Raw genomic sequence first — 19185 nt, 5'->3', positions numbered from 1 at the left:
TAAGAGAAAGAAAAATCAAAACAAAAGAGGAAAGAAAGTAGTAGGTATTAACTTTCCTGCTGTTTACTTGGGTATAATCCTTTCCTTCACAAAGTACAAGACCATTAAGCATGAGAGTAATTCAAACACTCATCTCCACTTCTCTCACCATGCCCTGCATGAGCAGTAATCAGAAAGGTCAAGATTGGTCTGAAGTCTCTCACATTTAAAAGACTTCACAATTTGACCATGTTAAGAAACGCTGCTGGATGCTTTAGCAACCATCATTTATGTCAGCACAGAGAACTGGTCACTCTAGGTAAGCCCAAAACTCCAACCACCAAGAGGAAGAACTCACAGAAGTTAAATGACTCAACACTTTCTGAACACCAAGAAAAATAACGAGATGGCTTCACCACTGTACCCATTAATTGGGAAGTCTTAGAAGAATTCTTTCCTGTTCAACTTGCAAGACCAACTTAATTCATAAAATAAATTGTTATCTACCATCTGTTGTCACATATCATTACTCAGTGCAAACTGCCCAGTGGAGAGATAAGAAAAACATCTGAATGAGCAGCTGGGTAAGATAAAGCCCTGAGCATGTGCAGACACAGAAAAGAAAAAGATATCCAAGTCCTTACTGCAGATTACCTTCAGCCAATCTGCCTGTGTTTGAGAGTCGGGAAATGCAGGCTACAGATTACAGGAGTTTCTAGATTCCTTGTTGATTCTAAAACCATCTACAAATGGTCTCTCAGCAGATGCCCATCTCAGGAATCCTGACCTCAGTACCACTGTCCTACAGACTAAAACACCTTGGCCAAAAGCCATCAGGCTTAGGAAATTCAGCCACACAAAGAATGGCAGCTGGATGCTGTCCAGCACGCTCTCCATTGACTTATCAAACACTATCAACCCTAAGCACAAAGCCTCTATTTCTATCTATTCTTGTGGTGTCTGGATCCAGCCAATCAAAAAGACACAGAGGAAAGTAGTCTAGGATTGTTCATTCCTTAATTATCATAGAACTCCTACCCAAAGGAGTACCAAAGGATAACAGCTCTGCTCAAAGCCCTCACTGCGATTTAAATCCTATTGCGGAGTGTGTTTAATTTAGTAGTTTGTTAATTTATGGCTGTACAGCTTGTTCCCGTTACCCAGAGTTGGTTTGCCCCCAAACTGTATCCTCCCCTACGCTGCCCATAATGTGACCCAACCCCTCATACCCAAACCTTCCCTGCCTGTCACAGCAACCCCACCCCTTCTTCCAGACCCTTCCCTGTCAATCCCACTGGGCCAATCCCTGATTGCTCCACCCCTCTGTCAATCCCTGACCCTCAGTGCCCCACTGGCCCATGTGACCTGTTCTCTCCTCCCCCCTTCCCTTATTGGTCCCTGGGTTATAAACCCTGCCTCATGCTCCACCCCCTGTGGGTTAAAAATTTGTACCCACGCCCTGAAACCTCCCAGTATTTAATCGCCAGCAGAGAGGCCCTGGGGCTCTTCGTCCCTGACCCCTTTGGATAATAAATGTGTCCTGGAACCCACACAGTGCCTCCTCCTCGTCCTTTACCCCTTCCCTGCGCTGACAGCTTAACGTGCTGTAGGGCAGCAGCTCTAAGGTTCAGTCCTGCTGCTCAATTCAGGAGCTGTTCCCACCCTTGGCGTGGTGCCTTGGTGTGGTGAGCTGGCCTGGGACTCCAGCACCGTGTCAAAATGCCTAATGGGTCCCAGAACCTTTTAATGCAATTAGGAATCCCATGTCCTTCTTCAGTCTCCTATAACTCTGCTAAAATATATTTAGACCTTATATGTTACTTACAGAAATATTCAGGCACGAAGACTTGGTGCAAATCCTCTTCAACAAGGTGGTCTCAACTTTCCTTTTGAGAAGAATTTGAGGGAATAATGACGAGTATACAAAGACAGATGTGAACTGATTTAAATCAATCCTATTGCTGGAAGGTACAGAAAGAAGTGAAGCCTTCCCATCCATGAAGTGTTTATGAAAACATTCCACCAGCAATTTACGTCTGTGTCAGACAAATGGAAGCAGTGTCAGAACTTGCATTCTTTATGCTAAACCATCCAAAAACAACACAGAAAAGCCAGATTATCTGCCCCAGTCAGCATTTTAATTTTTTAAAACTCATTTGTGTGAGGTTTTTCATCCTTCTTAAATCCCTGTGACATACGCCTAAGCACTTACAAAAAGATTATTTTGACATCCTTGCTTTTGGCTTCTTTGGGGGAGGGGTACCTACCTTGGTAAAAGTGTTTCACACCTTCCTGGCGAAGTTAAACTCCTCAGATTGTATCAATACACGGGGGCACAAGAATGACACACAGGCAGGGAAGCTAAGGTTCCTTGAAGAACAAGGCACACGTTGGAAGATGTCTTGGGGAATGTGGAAGGTACTGGTTACCTACATACAGCATCCTATGAATTCATACACTCTCATGCATGAATACTTTAACACGTTTATAAAGAAATTCATACATTCTCATAGAGGAATACCTGAAATTTCAGTTAAATCTCTAGAATATTCTTATTTTATCAGTTAGCCGCACTTTAATCATGTACAGAAAGTACAGTAATAATTGAATAAAGGGAAAACAAGAACAAACACATTACCAAGCTCTCAGGGCTATCATCTGGTATGAGTTGGTTTCTTCATCTCGTACACACTGATAGTTTGGGCCCAATGTGGGAATGGGCCTTAAGCAGGAGGATCTGCTTATAAAGGCGTAACTTGCAAAAACCAGAATATGCTTATGGAATAGGAAAAAGAAACTGAGCAAGCTGGGCTTAAATACTTGAAGAAATCAAGGCATGATTATTTCATCTAAATATCCTTAAAATATACATTTATGATAGCTTAAATATCTAAATTTAAAGGATTTTACTTGAAGGGAAACTCCACAAACAAGACACAGGACACTGAAGAGATGAGCACCCTCTTCACTTGGACACTTGCACTTCTATATTAAAATGCAAAGCTTTAAGTTTCTTTAACCAGCAGTTAAGTATTCAAAAAAGAGAGACTGAGGTATGTGAAGTATTTAACAGGCTCAGGACATCTACCAGTACAAGGACAAGCACTCTGATAAAAAACAAACTACAAATAAACATATTCTGTCTTTCAAACCATTCTATTACTAAAGCCAAACGCAGAGACAGTTGCACTCATTGTTTATGAGAACCAGAAGAGAAAGTACTAAGTTAATAACAACAATAATAATATAGAATTGAAAGTTAATATGGAAAATTATAGGCAAAGATCAGACACAAATCCTCTTAAGAAAAACAGCAATAGAACAGGACTAGAAATAGCACAGCAAGCCTTTATTATTGCTTTTTGAACACATACACAAATTTATCTTGTACTGCTATAGTACTTTCAGCAGTTTCATTGTCAGGTCCCATTTTCTGCTTCCTCCGTTCTCCCCTTCTCCTGATTCAAAACCATCCCTTTAACACATCATTCCTAATTAGATGATTAGTGCTTGGAAGGGCAGGAGATAAGTCATTTGCATAATTTAATCATAAAAAGAAGTTAAAGATACAGATTTTGCTGTTCGTTTGTACAATTATCTTCACCAGCCTGGGGGGCTGAGATATTAATGTGATTAAACAGTATTTCTGCAAACAGGCAACTGTGTGTCCTCTATTAAAGCAGAGCTGGAGGCAAATGAAAAATTAATTTTAGAAGACAATCAATTTTATTCTACATGACTGTAATAAATAACAGCCCATCTGCAGACAAGTCATTAGGCCCTGGGAGGCTACACGTGTCACAAAGTCTAAATGACACACAAGACCGAATTTTCCACCAAAACCAGAGTCATAAATAGCCCACCAATGGCCATTCCCCTTCAGAGATGCACAGGATTTCCCAGAAAAGCCAGGTGCACATGTGAATTGCTAATCACCAACCACCATTTGGGTTTGTACAGCATTCACACAAATACAGGGGCTTGGTGCTTTGCCCTTCATGATGTTTTCAGTCTTTCCTGAATTCTGCAAGAGTAAATCAAGATTTGGCTAAATAGCCAGGATGATGCCATAACCTCTATAAAATCTATGTGCTAATTAAATACGTAATAAATAACAGTTTACTACTTTTTAAACTGTTAAGGTCCGTGAAATTATTTTTAACTATTCCATCCATGCAGTCACCTCCACTTAGAATATTAAAATCCACTCCCCAATTAAAAATAACCTAGTCTCAAATACATGAAATATGATTATGCTCGAAGTAAGGATTTCTGAATATCAGCAACGTAAAATATATGCACAGCAACAAGTTTCCAGTATTCCCTATACTAAAATGGTTTGTATTTATCACCACTGGTAAACAATGGAAAAAATTAATATTCCTATTCACCCTGTAATCCCTGATTCTTGACAAGTGTTTACCAGGTAATGCAAATAAACATCTCTTGACTCTCACTGCTCCTGGCCCGTGTAGTGCCTTCCATCACAGAAATGCAGATACACAGATCTTCACTGGAAAGGTTTGGGATTCTATGCACTTTCTCTATAAAAATACATGGACTTAATAAAAATCTGTCCAAACATGAGATTCACCAAATGCACAGGGGATACAACTGATGTCTCAAGGATTGTTTCATAATTGCACTTGCAAATCTGCATGAAATGTTTCCTGATGTGGCCCTCAAACTTGCATATTAATTCATGGCTACGCATGGAGATTTGGATGCTTTCTATGCTACTGTGAAAAAAATCAGTGAAAACACTTGGAAGAGTGGTTCTTTAATGGTTCCACTGCAGGATTTCACCTGCAGTGAGTCAAAAAGACAAAGCAAAGCAATCTCCTCCTCCATGAGAGATCCAAAGCCTTTATGTTTATTCAGTCTCCTCTGCAGTCTTACACAGAAAGCACTGGCTGGGCCAGGACATTATGAAAAACCAACAGCAAAAAACAGGAACTTCCAAATTTTGCCCATAGTCATAAAACCAAACTAAGCAATCAACCTAAACACTTAAACAAAAATACTCTTTGCTCATCTACTGTGTGTAAACTTGCTTCCTTTCACTCAAATTCTCATAGCACTAGATACTACAGGGGATTATTCTGGAAACGGAAGAGCCAACAGAAGCATCAAAGAAATCCAAACAAACACCAATGGTCAAGAAAATCTTTAACTTCTTGAGCTTAAAAGACTCTTTTAAAGTTTTTAAGACAACTCAGTAGCCAACACAACAATGAAACCTGCGAGTGGTGTCTGCTGTTTGTGCATTGAGTTATTGCGTTGTTTTTCTGAATGACAGGTCAATCTAGATGAGGAAGAAAGATGAAGCTGTGTGGCCACAAGAACCTGAAGATGTCAAAGAGAAATTCTGTGACAGCCAAGGATGGGGGAAAATGATCACAGAATAGGCACATTCAGACCCTAATATAACACACTACTTAAATGAAATGCAGACCTGGTAGAGTAATCCCCTTACACAGCTGGCTTACATGTGAGACTAAGCAGCAGAGATGCTCATCCCAGCCAGGCATTTAATTTGTTAATAGCTAAATTTCATAAAAAAAACAACAAAAATAAGGCATTTATGCTATCAGAAACATCATGTGAATGAATAAAAAGTTCTCATTAAGAGTTTCTATCCAGATCAGAATATACCAGTGTTAATAACTCACTCAACTGACCTTCCCTCAGTGAACACAAGTTCTTAAACACTGCTTTAAAAGTCTAATGCCATAATCTGAACTACTCTATTGCACTCTCTGCATTACTCAAGAAAGATTGTTACAATTAATGTCTCACCGGTATTTTTTGTTTTGCTTCCACACCAACATGAATATTCTTTCCTTTAAGGATGAATAACTAAGATGGAGCAGTTTATTACAGGGCTGTGATTGTGGGGTGGGAGAGGGACATGCAAACTAAATTTTGAAGAACACATATCAAAAAAGGGCAGGGTAAGTGGATGACCAGAAACCCTCTAGTTAGTTAACCCTCACGTAAACATGCAAGAGAGAAGTCATTCATGAAATTGCAAGACAGAAACGTTTGTAAGCTCCAGCAAGAAGAGATTTGTTTGAACCATAAGTCAGTTGTGCAGCCAGTAAAGCAATTCATAAAAACAGAGCAGGAAGAAGTGACAGTGATGCTGGTTCTGAGACAAGAGATGTCAGCTCATACAACAGCAGGATCAATTAATGCTCTTCAGCACTGCTGACCACAAGAACAAGTGAGGTTTGTAGCGTGTCACAGCAACAATTCTGGCCAAACCCTTGCTGAGGGCTCCTGCAAGAGGCACCATGGCTGTTGAGAGCCGCACATCAGCACCCAGGCACACACCTGGAATGCAGCAGGGGAGCAGAAGGTGCAGACAGCCTGTACTGAGCTCTCTGCAAACAGTCAGCCAGCCTGGGAGAACATAAAAATCATTTTGTAATGGCAGGATGCTCAACTCAAGGGATTTTGGTAAGTCACCTATTAGATATGTGAATTGTCATATCAAAATACCCAACAAATAAAGCCTTACAAGCCGAAAGACTCCCCAGACCTCCAAATACATCTTTCAGCAACAAGCTCATACAACAGAGGGAACAGAACACCGAGTTCATTACCCTGGGTCCTGTTTCAGTATCCATATTCTGCTCCTTTCTACCTGCCAGTATTCTACCACCTTGCTCTGCTCTGGCTTTTTATTGCTGGTTTTGGGAGGTTTTTTGTGTTTGGGGGAGGGGTTTCAGTTTTTCTTGTTTAGACATGTATTTTAAGTCTCACTGGAAAGACTCAACATTTTTCCTGCTCTTCTATTTTCAGTATTATCTCAGCAACTTTTTAGAAAATTGCTCTCCTTCAGCACACAACAACATTTAAAAGTATGAGGAGGAGAGGAGGCAGCTGCAGACACCTGCAGCCCTGAAGAGAGATGCCTTCATCAGCCTCACAGAAAACAACAGGGATAACATTTCACAGACACAGGACATTCTCTGATTAACTGTTATCAAAACAGTCCAATAGCTAGCATGTAAAATTTGCACTAGGCAAAAACAACCACCACACATGTAAGAAAAAGCATAATGCATAATATTTTAAACATGCTGATTAGACATTCTAAATGAAGCTCAAAATATTTTTTCTTTCAACTAGCTTTATCTTCTTAATTAGCAACTCTTAAGTTACCGTAACATACAAGTAACTAAATCCCCCTACTGGCACAACCTCTGTGCCAGGAGCTTTCTTTACAGCCACCTTCATTTTTTAATTGCAGATATATAAATATTCTTCTCTAGGGATGGTGGGGAATAGGACATGTCAGTTCCTCTGCACACAAACAGGATTTCAGGAAATCATCTGTGAGACAGAGGTGGCACAAGATGCTATGGTTGGTTCCCAGGAAGGACAAACACAACAGCAGAGTGTCTGTACTGACCTGCCTGAGTGACTCCTCAGCAGGGCAGTGACCCCAGCAGTGGCTGCCTGTGACATCTACTCCCAACTCCCATGGAATCCAGCCATGCCAATAAAACCTTCTTTCCACAGCACAGTTATTTCTACTCTGCAAGTAAGTTGCTCAGAAAGGCTAAGTCTCAATCCTTGCAAATACTCAAAATCTAACTGGAGACAGCTCAGGACAACCAACTCCAGTTAACCCTGCTGAGACAGAGGAACTGGTCTAGACCACAGAATCCCAGAATGGTTTGGGTTGGAAGGGACCTTAAAGCTCATTCCACCCCCTGCCATGGGCAGGGACACCTTCCACTAGCCCAGGTTGCTCCAAGCCCTGTCCAGCCTGCTCTTGGACACTTCCAGGGATCCAGAGGCAGCCACAGCTACTCTGGGCAGCCAGCACCCTGAACTTGGGCCTTCTCCAGCTCCACAAGGTTTGCCCAGTCCCACTTCTGCAGCCTGTCCAGGTCCTTCTGGATCCATCCCTTCCATCCAGCATGGGACTACCTCACCCAGCCTTGGGCTGCTGCTGAGGGCTCCATCCCCTGTCCCTAATGGCTCCATGTCCCTGTCCCCAATGGCTCCATTCCCCTGTCCCTGTCCCCAGCAGCTCCTTCCCCCTGTCCCTGTCCCCAGGGGCTCCATCCCCCTGTCCCCAGAGTTAAAGAGCACCTGTGCTAATCCCAACCCTGGAACTCCACTGCTCACTGGGCACCACACAGACACCCAGCAGCTGATTGCAGCTCTGAGCATGACCATCCAGCCAATTCCTCACCCATGGTCCATCCATCCAGTCCACATCACTCCAGGTTAGAGACAAGAATAGCCATCATCTGAAAAAGCACAAAGATGACCTCAAGAGGACCCTACTAACCTCAACAATTCTGTGATTCTGCAAAATACGTTAGATTTGGAACTGTATACACAGCATGAAGTAATTCTGATGAACATTTTGAAATAAAAAAATGTTCTGTTTTAATTCCACTGTCCATTCAGGCTTGAAAACAGGAAAGAAAAGAAGTCTTGGTGTTTTGCAGATTTAAAATACCACGAGGGCATCCCAGGCTAAAAGTTCTCTTGCCACAGACTGGACAGAATTGAACTGCATGTTGAGAATGTTACTCACTTACAGGGCTATGACAAGAATAAAAAAAGCCTAAAGACTTTAACTAAGGACTCCAAGATAGCCCACATGTCCCTGTAAATTTATTTAGCAATTTTAGTTCATGCCCATAGCAAATGGAATTAAAACTCAATTTCTGGATTATTTGAATTCTCCCTCGCCAAAAAAATCAAGGTTGATTTCCACAGTTGAGAGAGCTTTGGAAAAATCCAGAAGTTAAGTTTAAATCACATCATACATAAATTTGTGTGTATGTAAACATTTTATCAATGAACACATGTATATCTTAATTTTATAAAATCCAATATTGAATGTAACTCCCACTTTCAGGGGAGCTGAAATGCATTATCTAATAGAATATGAAAACTCTGATCACAGGAGCCTATGGAAGTGAAGAAGACTAAGAACAGTACATGCAAAACGCTGCTGAAAAACAGCCCCTGAGATTCCTTCAAAGAAAAATCAGAGCTACCTCTGCTCAAAATACTGTCATCCTACCAGAGACAGAAAGGATGCGAGGGTGGCATTCAGAGGAGGCAGCACAACCTCCTGGCATGAAGCTCAATTCTGTCTCCGAGCACAGGAAACCCTCAAGTCTTACAAGCTGTATCAGGTTGAGTCTTGAACAGAATAACTGCAAGTGCACTGGTGATGCCCATTTCACATTTGGTGACACATTTCAATCATAAACAGACTGGACTTTTAGACCAAGTAAATAGGTAACATCTTGATTATACAAACATACTTTTCACCCAAAGCCCCTGAAGTAGTTTTTCATCTGTTTTACAGAAGGAGAACAATCAAGAAACTCCAAAATCATTACAGGAGATGGTCTTGAAATTCTAGATCTACCCTACACTTTGTAGATCACTCACAACTACAGCCAGTGTTAAGGGCAACTGAACCATTTAACTGAAATGGAAAAGTATTTCAAAATATTTAAGACTTCACCTGATTCACTGATACATCACAGAAGGGACCCAGCTCAAGAAGGAGAGTAAACTAGCTGACTTGTTGGGAAAAATGTGAAGGAACATACATTGAGGATCTTTTTAGTACTTACATTCCTATAAAATACATTTCAATACTTCAGTGACTATATGCCAAATCCTTAACTAATACTGTCACTGGAAACCTTCAATTAATGACAATATTAATGGAGCTTTATGTAGCATAGATAATAGTGCACATGCATAATATAGCAAGATACCTCAAGTTTTACACATCAGTTGTAAAAAGCCTATTAATAAAGAATAATCCAATAAAAGCTCTGTTTGTTAGGGCATTATCATACTTTTTAGTGTAAGAAAAAAAGAGTCTCCTTCTTAAATAACTACTAAATGCTTGAGATTCTAACATATTGCTGCAAGCTATAATGGTTATAACTGTTAATCCAATACACCTTTTATACAAACCCATAAACACACGAGTGGAAAAATAGCACAGATGTTCATCTCTAATGCAATTTCCATTCAATTTCCTAAGTGCAGTCCCTGTGTGCAAACTAGCTTAACGTTATGTTTAGCTTGCAAATTCTTTTAATAAATAATGAATGCAATAAAACTGGTAGATCAATGGCAAGCTGAGAAATCATAAAAAAGCCTTTTGTGCTCATGCTGTTGCCGATTTCAAACTTTAATCCAGCTACAGATCAATAGTACTTTTTCTTTTTAACCCATCCCACAGATAGCAGACGGAGTGGATGTAGGTTAAATGCCGGTACCAGATATCAATTTCCAGAAACTTGATAACATCAGGCACAATTGCAATCGAACATTTTATACCTTATCATAGGAGCAATACACACTGCTAAACATCCCACTTTAAACTGCTGCACAGTAATAAAGGGAGCACATTAATTGGGTTTGGTTCTTACTTTCTGGAGAAGTGATATTTGTGAGTCACGAAAGGCTCTGACATAATCTATTTTAACGAGCAAAATGGGCTCAGCGGGTCAAGATGTACTGACAAGGGAATATAATCTCCCCACGCCTGCTAGTGACAATAAACTTTACACACACAAAACAACACCACGGCTGCACCACCAAAAACTAAAGGCAAGCAAAGAAACGTTTACAGGATTCGGATATTGGAACCTTCTGGGGCAGGTATCAAAGTACATTCGTTAATAGGTATCGGTGTTTCTTCCAGGTTGTAGAAGGGAGGGAGAGGGGAAACCCTATTACCGAGTCACTTTGGATAACCCTGTTTTACCAAGAGGGAACAAAGATCAAAAGCTTGTAGCCCTGAGGGACAGTTCTAATATCAAGCAGGATAAATCTAAATCACTAAGAATCATTACTAACTAACATAGTTGTGCTTGGGAATGCGGGTTTAATCGGAACATATAAAAACCTTGCCTTGGCTTACACCAAAGGAACACAACCCAGACAGCAGGAACTCCGAAGTAGCCTCATTACATTTGGGTTTGATATTAGTACTGTGTATGCAAATAATCATTAAAATCACACATTTCCATACACCTTCAGGTTTTATTACACTGATAATCACACAACAAACTTACAAAAGCAACCAGCTGGGAACTTTCCATGTATTTTAAAGCAAGGATTTGGATAATTTTGTTCGTAACTTCAGAAAATTCGTAATTACCACCTTTGGAAAGGCACAAAACAGATTCAAGATCCTACGTTCAGCAAATAAGAGATCAGACCCAAAACCACAGTAACACATAATTCTTTCAAAAGCAGGGTTCAGTATGTCCCACCTCTGATGAGAAGGGCTCAGATCCTAGAAGCATTTTTAAGTTCTTTGCCCTTGTTCTGGCAAAAGGCCCCCAGCATGAAAGGGAAGTTCACCTCGGCAAAGTCAAAACAGAGACTTTACAGCCCAGATTTCAACACCTTTTTAATACTAATGCTGACAAACAGCCCTTACAAAACACCAATTCCAGCCTGAAAGCAGTGAAATAAACAAGACAATTCTTTAAAACATCTCATGAGGCTCATCTGAAATATTTACTGCAAAATTACTAAGGTAGGTAAGAGACCAGTTTCTCACTCTAAGGCCACTGCCATGCAATAAAACATGATTCTTTAATTCAGTGGGTTTTACTGTGATCCTAAGTCCTACCAAAGTTGATTTTCCCTGCCTTTGAAACCAGTGCACAAACAAGAGGCTGCTGCATGTGCAGCCACAGCCCCAGCGTGAGAATAATTCCCCATCTGCGGAGCTGGTCCCTTCTGGAGGCTTTCTGAGCATAATGCTATTGCCACACATTGATATATTGGTGAGAGAAAGGCAAATATAACAATGCTAAAGCTTAAACTCATTTGAATAAACTGTGAATTTCTATTACATATATTGTTTCCTTTATCAAATTGGAACTACTGGAGCAAGAACACCAAGAATGCCAACATAAATCTAGATCCGTTACAGCCAGTTTCTCCGATTTATTCTCAGAAGCCTTAAAGACAAAAAGTCAAAGTTCTTCTGTGTCAAGGAAAGATTAGGAAAAGGAACATTCCTGATAATTACTTAAATGAAAATAAAAGTATCACAGAGAGAAATCAGATTTAACAAAATGACTGCACAAAGTACTATTTTATCCTCTAAAGAAAAATAAAGATGACCACGAGTGGTTTAGTAAACACCAAGGAATAAAAGCTGTGCATAGCCTACGTGGGAAACAGATCTTCATTATTCATGGCAGAGTACTTTGCACTATGTGCTACCTTTTTTTCAGAATTTAAAACCTTTCCACAAAGACACGTTCCAGCCTTTTATGGTTTGTGTTCCACAGGTTCTGTCCAAGATAATGGATACCAGACTACACTGACCCAAAATTAACAGTGAACAACTTCTCCAACATATCTGGCTCTACATGGGGAGCAGTAGCAGAAACATAATAAACAACTATTTTAAATCTAACAGATGTTGTATCCAGACATACTTAACTTTAAAAGAAAATTCTTAAATGAGGTTAAAAAAGAAAAAGATAAAAAAGCCTTATTTCAGCCTGTAATCAATTTGGACACAATGATATTCTATTTATAGCAATACTTTTAACATGTTCTAGTCTTATATTATTTATTCCTATCATTCCTATTACAATGAAATATTAATGTTGAGAAAGTGCTTACCCTATTAAGGAGCTATCCTATGTTTAGATTTTAATATTGATCTCCGCTATTTGGGAATAATTAATCATTCTGTAAGAGTCTGCATTTGCCTGTGTTATAATACGATCAGAAGTTTAGCATCTTCCCCCACAACAACGCTAGGATTAAATTTATATTTTGACCTATTCCTAAAGGCAATTTAGTTATTCCAACAGAAGGGGGAAAAGGGGATACCGCCACTTTAAAAGCTTCAATCTCTTTGACATTGCTGGCAGTGTATGGGAACATTAATGCATCTGTCATGATAACAAGCTAAGAATAACATCTAGACATCAAACCGAGCAGAGAATCCATCTGAAGTGATTCATTCAGATCTGTCTCATTGATTTATTAAACACAGGGCAACATCTGCAGCCTCACAGAGCCGCTTGGCGAAATTAATGCAAGATCAATTCAAATGGAAAAAAGTGCAAAAGAGATAAATCAAAACACAATTTGCATGCAGTTCCACAATCAGGCTTATTGGGTGCAAATGCTCAATTTTCCTCCCAAAGCAAATGAGTTTAAATGTTGTTTTATCTTTGTAGAATTGTGTGATTTGAAGTGACAGTGAAGAGTTCTGCAGGTTGAAATGGTGAAAAGAAAAAAAGGAGAAGAAATGCTTGCAAAGACCTTTTGAATATGCAACAAGAATATCATTAATACCTAATTGTTTAGCTTTTTTGTCTTTGCTACAAAAACACAGTATTTTTCAGTTGTAGAAGTCTCAGTAGAAAATTACATATGTATTATGCATATACACATGCAGGAATCATACAAATACTCCATTTTGGAGGAAAAGCATGTTACACTTCAAATGGGGAGCTCTAGTGCTGTGAAGAAAGAAGGGAATTTTAATCAAGGGTTCTCCAGATTAGATATGCATCTGATGAAAATATTCAAGTATTTTAGGAGTTTTGAACAGGCACAGACTTTAAAGATACCCAAAAAGAAAGAGGGATTTTTCCAAAAGCATAACTACACCGCTCAGAAAGTGGGAGAATTCCTTTCTCCATCTCCAGCAGACTCCACTTTGCCAGCGATCTCTGAGTGTTTGAAGTGAGCCTCCTCTTCAAGGAAGAGAAGGAAACTGAAAAACAGATCTCTATTTAAAAATGCTAACACCTCCAAAATCCATAAATTTGGCTGAGTCTGAATGTAGGCTAAATACCCACTTAGAGAAAGAAGTTTATGGACAATCAGATGTCCACATTTCCTATCAATATACAGGAAGCTGTGTGCAGTGCTACATGGCTGGATTGCTTTAATTATAATCTTGACATCAGTCTCCTAATAAAAGACAGAGTACTGCTGACTATAGGGTAGCTTTTAATAGTCAACATGACTAGACCCTCATTATCTCATAAAATTAAATGTCTGCATTTACTGCTTAAATTCATTTCTAAAGCCTTTTATTGTTTGTGAATAGCTGAAGTAATACAAAATATTAGCTTAACCGGTTACTTTAAATCATGAAAAATGTGCCATGTACTGAAATGCTCTTTTCTGCAAAGTATTCTGACCATTCACTGAATAATCCAGACCAACACTATGCTTTTTCAATGGCCAGTAGCATCCATCAAATACAGAACCGTGTGGAAAAGGTTGTGATCATACTCACACAATCCTGGTTTTCAGGACTGACATGTACTATCATAAGCATGTTCTTACTACAGTTTTAAATTTCCTTTTAAAAACAAGTCCTCATTATAGTTCTGTGTTGTTTTGGGTTTTTTTTTTAATTAAGTAAATGTTATCCTTTACTACTAAATTTAAGCAATCTTCCATAATTTAAGTAATATTCTAAGGTATTGCCCATCAGGAGCTAGATTTTGTCAGTATGTTGTACTCACTTGACGGTGGGACCTGCAATGAAATGAGCAGTTAGTTTATTTCACAAACCTTGCCTTGCAAATTAGACTGCATGCTGCTGGCTAACAAGAATCATTTTAGGAACATTCTGTAAACATGTGAATGAAAATCTAAACAGTGCATGTGAATGTATCACAGAAATAGACAGGTCAAAGCTGCTGGACAGAGTAACTCCTGCTACAGAACGCAAACACCAAAAAACTTTCGCCCACGGTGTGTTTCTCTGCAGCTCTTACGAGCTCTGTAGACAAACTCAACTTAAAAAAATGCAATAGAGTAAGCAGGAGAAATAGAATTTTTTTTTCCAGTTATATATAATTGATGGTATGCATTCCAATTAAAAAAAGTATCTAAAAGTGCACACCAATGTAAGAGATGCTGTTACAAGTCAATGACCAGTGAAAATAATGATACCCAGCATTTCTTACTGCTTTTTTCTGGCAGCTCTTGAGTTTACTGCAGCATTTCTACAGTATTCCAATAAATATATAAATAGCTATCAATTAAAAAAAATATTAACTAGTAAAGCAATGCACAGTATTCTGAGTTAAGAGCAGTAATTTTAAAAGATCACACATTTTCAAACCTTTATTTTCCAAATAAAAACTGTGAGCATGGCTTTTAACAGTTCTACTGTACTTAATTTGTTTGATAATGTACACTGCAGTGCTTCCCAGGTCACTTCACAGCAAACAAAAATAATTAAAATTACTCATGTATTTAACTATTTTTATCCAACATTCTCTCCAGTAAGTATGAACTGTTCAAGGGAAATAATAATAATCTGTAAATAAAATGAGGTATTAAGCATTTAATTAGCATGACAGAATATAATTAACATTAAGTTACAATCCTTGAGCAAAGTTTCAGGTGTGCTGATAACGCTCCTCATGCGTTACACCTGAAACCACGAATGCAAAACACCTTGATGTGAGCAGGTTCTTCCAACCAGTGGCATCTTCGCAAGGCGTAAAGAAATGAAATGTAAAGGGACCTGCTGTTCTTGAACAGGTAAAAAACACGTTTTCACAGCAGGGTGGGGAGAGTTGAAGCACATTCAACACGTGTGAGTCTGAGCTGAGAGCTCTGCCCTGCAGGAGCCCCCTGGCACTGCCCTGCCTTATCCCCAGCTTTTCCCCAGGGCTCTGTTCCTCTCCCTGCTCCTCTCAGCCCCTCCTGGAGCATCACTTGGCTTCCTCACCTTCAGCTCCCCAAGGCGCCCTTCCCACCGATCCCTGCGCTACCCATTCCCCAGCACGCCCCTCAGTCTTTGTCGAAGAGGGGAAAAAAAAAAAAAGTTGGGAAATACAAGTTTTAAACATTTAACACTCCAGCATTTCGAGATTTTAAATCGCTGGTTGTAAGAGAGCAGAAATCATTAGACTGCAGCTACAGGCTTCATTATCAAATCAGATCCTGTATTTTCCTAATAAAAAACTTTGGCACGGTCACAGAAATTAACAAGATGCGTTTCTTTAACCATCAACTTTCATGCTAGTCGAGTCTCAGAAACATTTCACAGAAGCATTTACATGTTAAATGTGCCCCTTAGTAATCTAATGTATTTGAATATAATTAATGTAAGTCTCAGACCTTGCTTCCAAACCCATCACTTTAATAAAGCAGTGGGTGTGATGTCATCGAGGTGCCTGACATTGAAATAGGCAGCGGGAGAAGGAGTTACAGAACCAGAACGAGAGCAAGAAAAAAAGCACATAGTCCGTATTAACAGATCTAGGAATTAAGCGCATCTCTAAACTGCCACCTGTAATATAAAGTGATTTGGAACAAAGCAAATATTGCACTCAAGAATGACGCCTGGTCTGCTCCTGCTTCAGCAGCGAGTGCAGGATCAGGCCCCGCAGTGGCACGAAATTAAGTTATTAAAAATAAAACCCCTGTTCAGTGCTAAGCAGGTCGAAGCAGCGACACAAAGCCCACAGTCACTGAACGCTGGCGCTGCAGGTCGGATATCGCACCCAAAGCTCGCTGAAGCGTCTGTAAAGAAAGTTTGCTGCCACAGAAAGCAGCAGCACGCTGACATGGAAATGTTTCTGGAGATGTCCCTCACCAACTGCTGAAGCAGGGAATGGCATCTCCAAAGTCCCTGCCTTACACCCTGCCCCACGGCACCAGTGTTCCTGCCGAGCCCCGAGAGGGTTTTGTGTTTATTTAGATCATTATCATTTCTAAAGGCAGCAGCCATGAGGTCACAAACCAGGATTATAACCGGGAGTTTGCAGGAGCCCGCGGGGATCCGGGGGCTCGCTGACCGAAGCCGGGCAGGGGCTGCGGCCGCTCCGGAGCTGCGGGAGCGGAGCCGCTCCGGGGGCACCGGGACCCGCAGCCCCCGCCCCGGCACCCGGCACCGCGGGAGCACAGCCGCGGGTCCCGGCGGGACAAAAATAACGGAGAAAACTTTTGGGGATTCGGGTCGGTTTGTTGTTTTGTCTTTGTTTGTTTTAAAGAGCGTTTTCGGGAACTATCGGCTTTCCCTGTTTGGAGAAAAGTTTGGAGACCGGCGCCGGTGCCGCTCCGCTGCCCGGCGGTCCCGGCCATGGCGGGGGCCGATGGAAGCAGGGAAAGTTTTCCGTGCGGGCACCGCCGCACCCCAGCCCCGCTCAGCCCCTCGGTGCCCCCCACGCCCCCCTGCCCCGGGAGCCGCGCCCCCGCCCCCGGCTGCGCTCCCCGCGGGCCGGCCGGGGGCGAGAGCGGAGCCTGCGCTCACCTCGCGTTGGTGCAGTCGTTGTACAAAGTTTCGAAGTCCTTCCTGGTGATGAGCTTGCAGCGGTTGACGCCGGGCTGGATGGCCCCCAGCCCGCGCAGGATGCGGACCTGCTCCACCGTGCACACCACGGGCGATATATCCAGCCGCTTCAGCTTGGTGTAGACCGTGTGCAGCCCTCCCACCAGGTGCTTCAGGAAGAGATCAAAGACCTGCGGCAGGCAGATCAGCTCCTGCCCCTCCACGAGGAACGAGGCCACCTTCACCCCGTGCAGGTCGACCATCTTACACTCGTTGCCGCCGCCGCCGCCGCCGCCCGCGCCGGCCCCGCCGCCACCGGCCGAGAGGAAAGTGTTGACGAGGCTGTTGGTGAGGCGCGGGGACTCCGCGGGGCTGGAGTACAGCGGGTCCGCCCGGAACAAACCCGCCGAGCCCCCCGCGCCGCCGCCGCTGGAAGTTGCGGCGATGACGGGCGGCGCGGACACCGCCATGGCCGGCGCGGCTCCCCGCGGCTGCCTCAGCCCCGCGCCGCGCTCCGTGCGCTGCCGCCGGACCGCCGCGCTGCCGCCGGACCGCCGCGCTCCCGCCGCCCGCACGCAGCGCCCAGACCCCTCCCCAGCGCCGCCGGGGGAGAGTGACGGCGCCCTCCAGCCAATGCGCCCCGCCCGCCGCCAGCGCCGCCGCCGCGAGTGGCTGCGGGCGCGGGCGGGGCGGGGCAGCGCCGGCCGCGCACCTGGGGCGGGGGGCGTGAGGGAGCGAGGGCGGCGCGGCCCGGCCCGGCGCCCGCAACTCGGGGCAAAGTTTTGTGGGGAGCCCTGGGGCGGTGAGGGGCTCCCGCTCCGCGGGCTGGGAGAACGTCCCGTTCTCCGAGCTGTGACGGGATGCCGCTGGGCTCCCCGGGACCCGGAGAGGGGGCCTCGGTCCCTGGACCCGGAGAGGGTCCCCCGCGCTCGGAGGGAAGGGAGCGGAGGGAAGGCAGCGCTGGGACCTTCCCCATCCCTTCCCCAGGGCGCTGGAGCGGTCGCTGTGCCCTGGCACGTTTTGGCAGCGTTCGAACACCTGTGCCCCGCCGGAGCTGAAGGGAATGGGGAGCGGGGGGGCGATGCGAGGCTCCTTTTGCTACAAGAGGCAAGCGCGGCCGGGAACGCACCGAGCGCGGTGGCACCGGGCCAGCACAGGGCTCCACGGCCACTGAGTCAGGCCTGAGGCAAGCCGAGACCCTCCAGAGAGGGGCACGGGCAGAACGGGGGAGGTGTGAGCGGTGTGCGGGTTTGTGGTCGCTGCACCGGGCAGAGCCCGTTCTCGGGAGGTCTAGCACGGAGTTGCTTGAAATCCCCAGCCCCGATGCGGCAGCAGTTGTGGTTTAGCTTCAGCGGGCTCGGCCCTCTCCTCCCGCAGCCTCCAAAAGCACCATGGGGTACCTCGGCCTGCGAGCATCCTGGGAGCCGCCACATCCTGCGCCTCCTGCACCCGCTCCCGGGCGGGTGACACAGGAACTGCCAAGCCCCCTGCGTCCCTTCTCTCTGAACAGGAGCCGAAGGATGATCAGACATCCAGCAGACCCAGGGCACGCTGCCTACATCGGTTATTTGCTTCTCACCCTCTCGCAGTGCTGTATCACAACTCTTTTCCCACCCTCTTCCCGTTTTTCCTGCGTATCAACACCTTTCTTTCCTGTTTGTTGCCACTGGTTTTCATTCTTTATCTTTCCTAGTCCTTTAACTTTTTCACGCCTCTCTTTTTTTCCTTTTTTTTTTCTTTTTTTTTCTGTTTTTTGTTTGTTTTTAGCTTTCCCTAAGCCATTCAATAAACAAAGCAAGCAGAAAAGAATAAATAAAACTTTTCAAGTTGATGCCAAGCAAGCAATAGCAACAGAGCATCTCCACTGCCTGTGTGTGCCATCTTCTCTTTCTTTTTGTTAGGCTTGCTTA

At 43.2% G+C, this 19185-nt stretch overlaps 1 protein-coding gene and 1 long non-coding RNA gene across 5 annotated transcripts in view; both read right to left on the bottom strand.

Annotated features, from left to right (window-relative positions):
- DACH2 (dachshund family transcription factor 2) overlaps nt 1-17866 on the bottom strand; it is a 245090-nt gene extending 227224 nt beyond the window's left edge. Inside the window, exon 1 of one of the 4 annotated variants that reach the window (XM_086850075.1) lies at nt 17258-17866. In XM_086850075.1, the coding sequence (XP_086706201.1) occupies nt 17258-17745 (488 nt within the window). In that variant the 5' untranslated portion in view covers nt 17746-17866. The remainder of the gene's footprint in view (nt 1-17257) is intronic. The other 3 variants (XM_086850073.1, XM_086850074.1, XM_086850072.1) reach the window with 3 other exon arrangements.
- Nucleotides 1805-4523, bottom strand: LOC111928765 (uncharacterized). The gene is made up of 3 exons (XR_002864285.2): nt 2618-4523; nt 2247-2349; nt 1805-2015 (listed from the first exon to the last, which is right to left on the bottom strand). It is a non-coding gene; the product is annotated as an uncharacterized LOC111928765 (long non-coding RNA).
- Nucleotides 17867-19185: the final 1319 nt, after the last annotated feature.

Source organism: Cyanistes caeruleus, chromosome 14 (genome assembly GCF_971803275.1).
Source record: "Cyanistes caeruleus chromosome 14, bCyaCae1.hap1.1, whole genome shotgun sequence".
Lineage (NCBI taxonomy): Eukaryota > Metazoa > Chordata > Aves > Passeriformes > Paridae > Cyanistes > Cyanistes caeruleus.
Note: the sequence above shows the minus strand (reverse complement) of the source record. Positions and strands in the feature narration are given on the sequence as shown.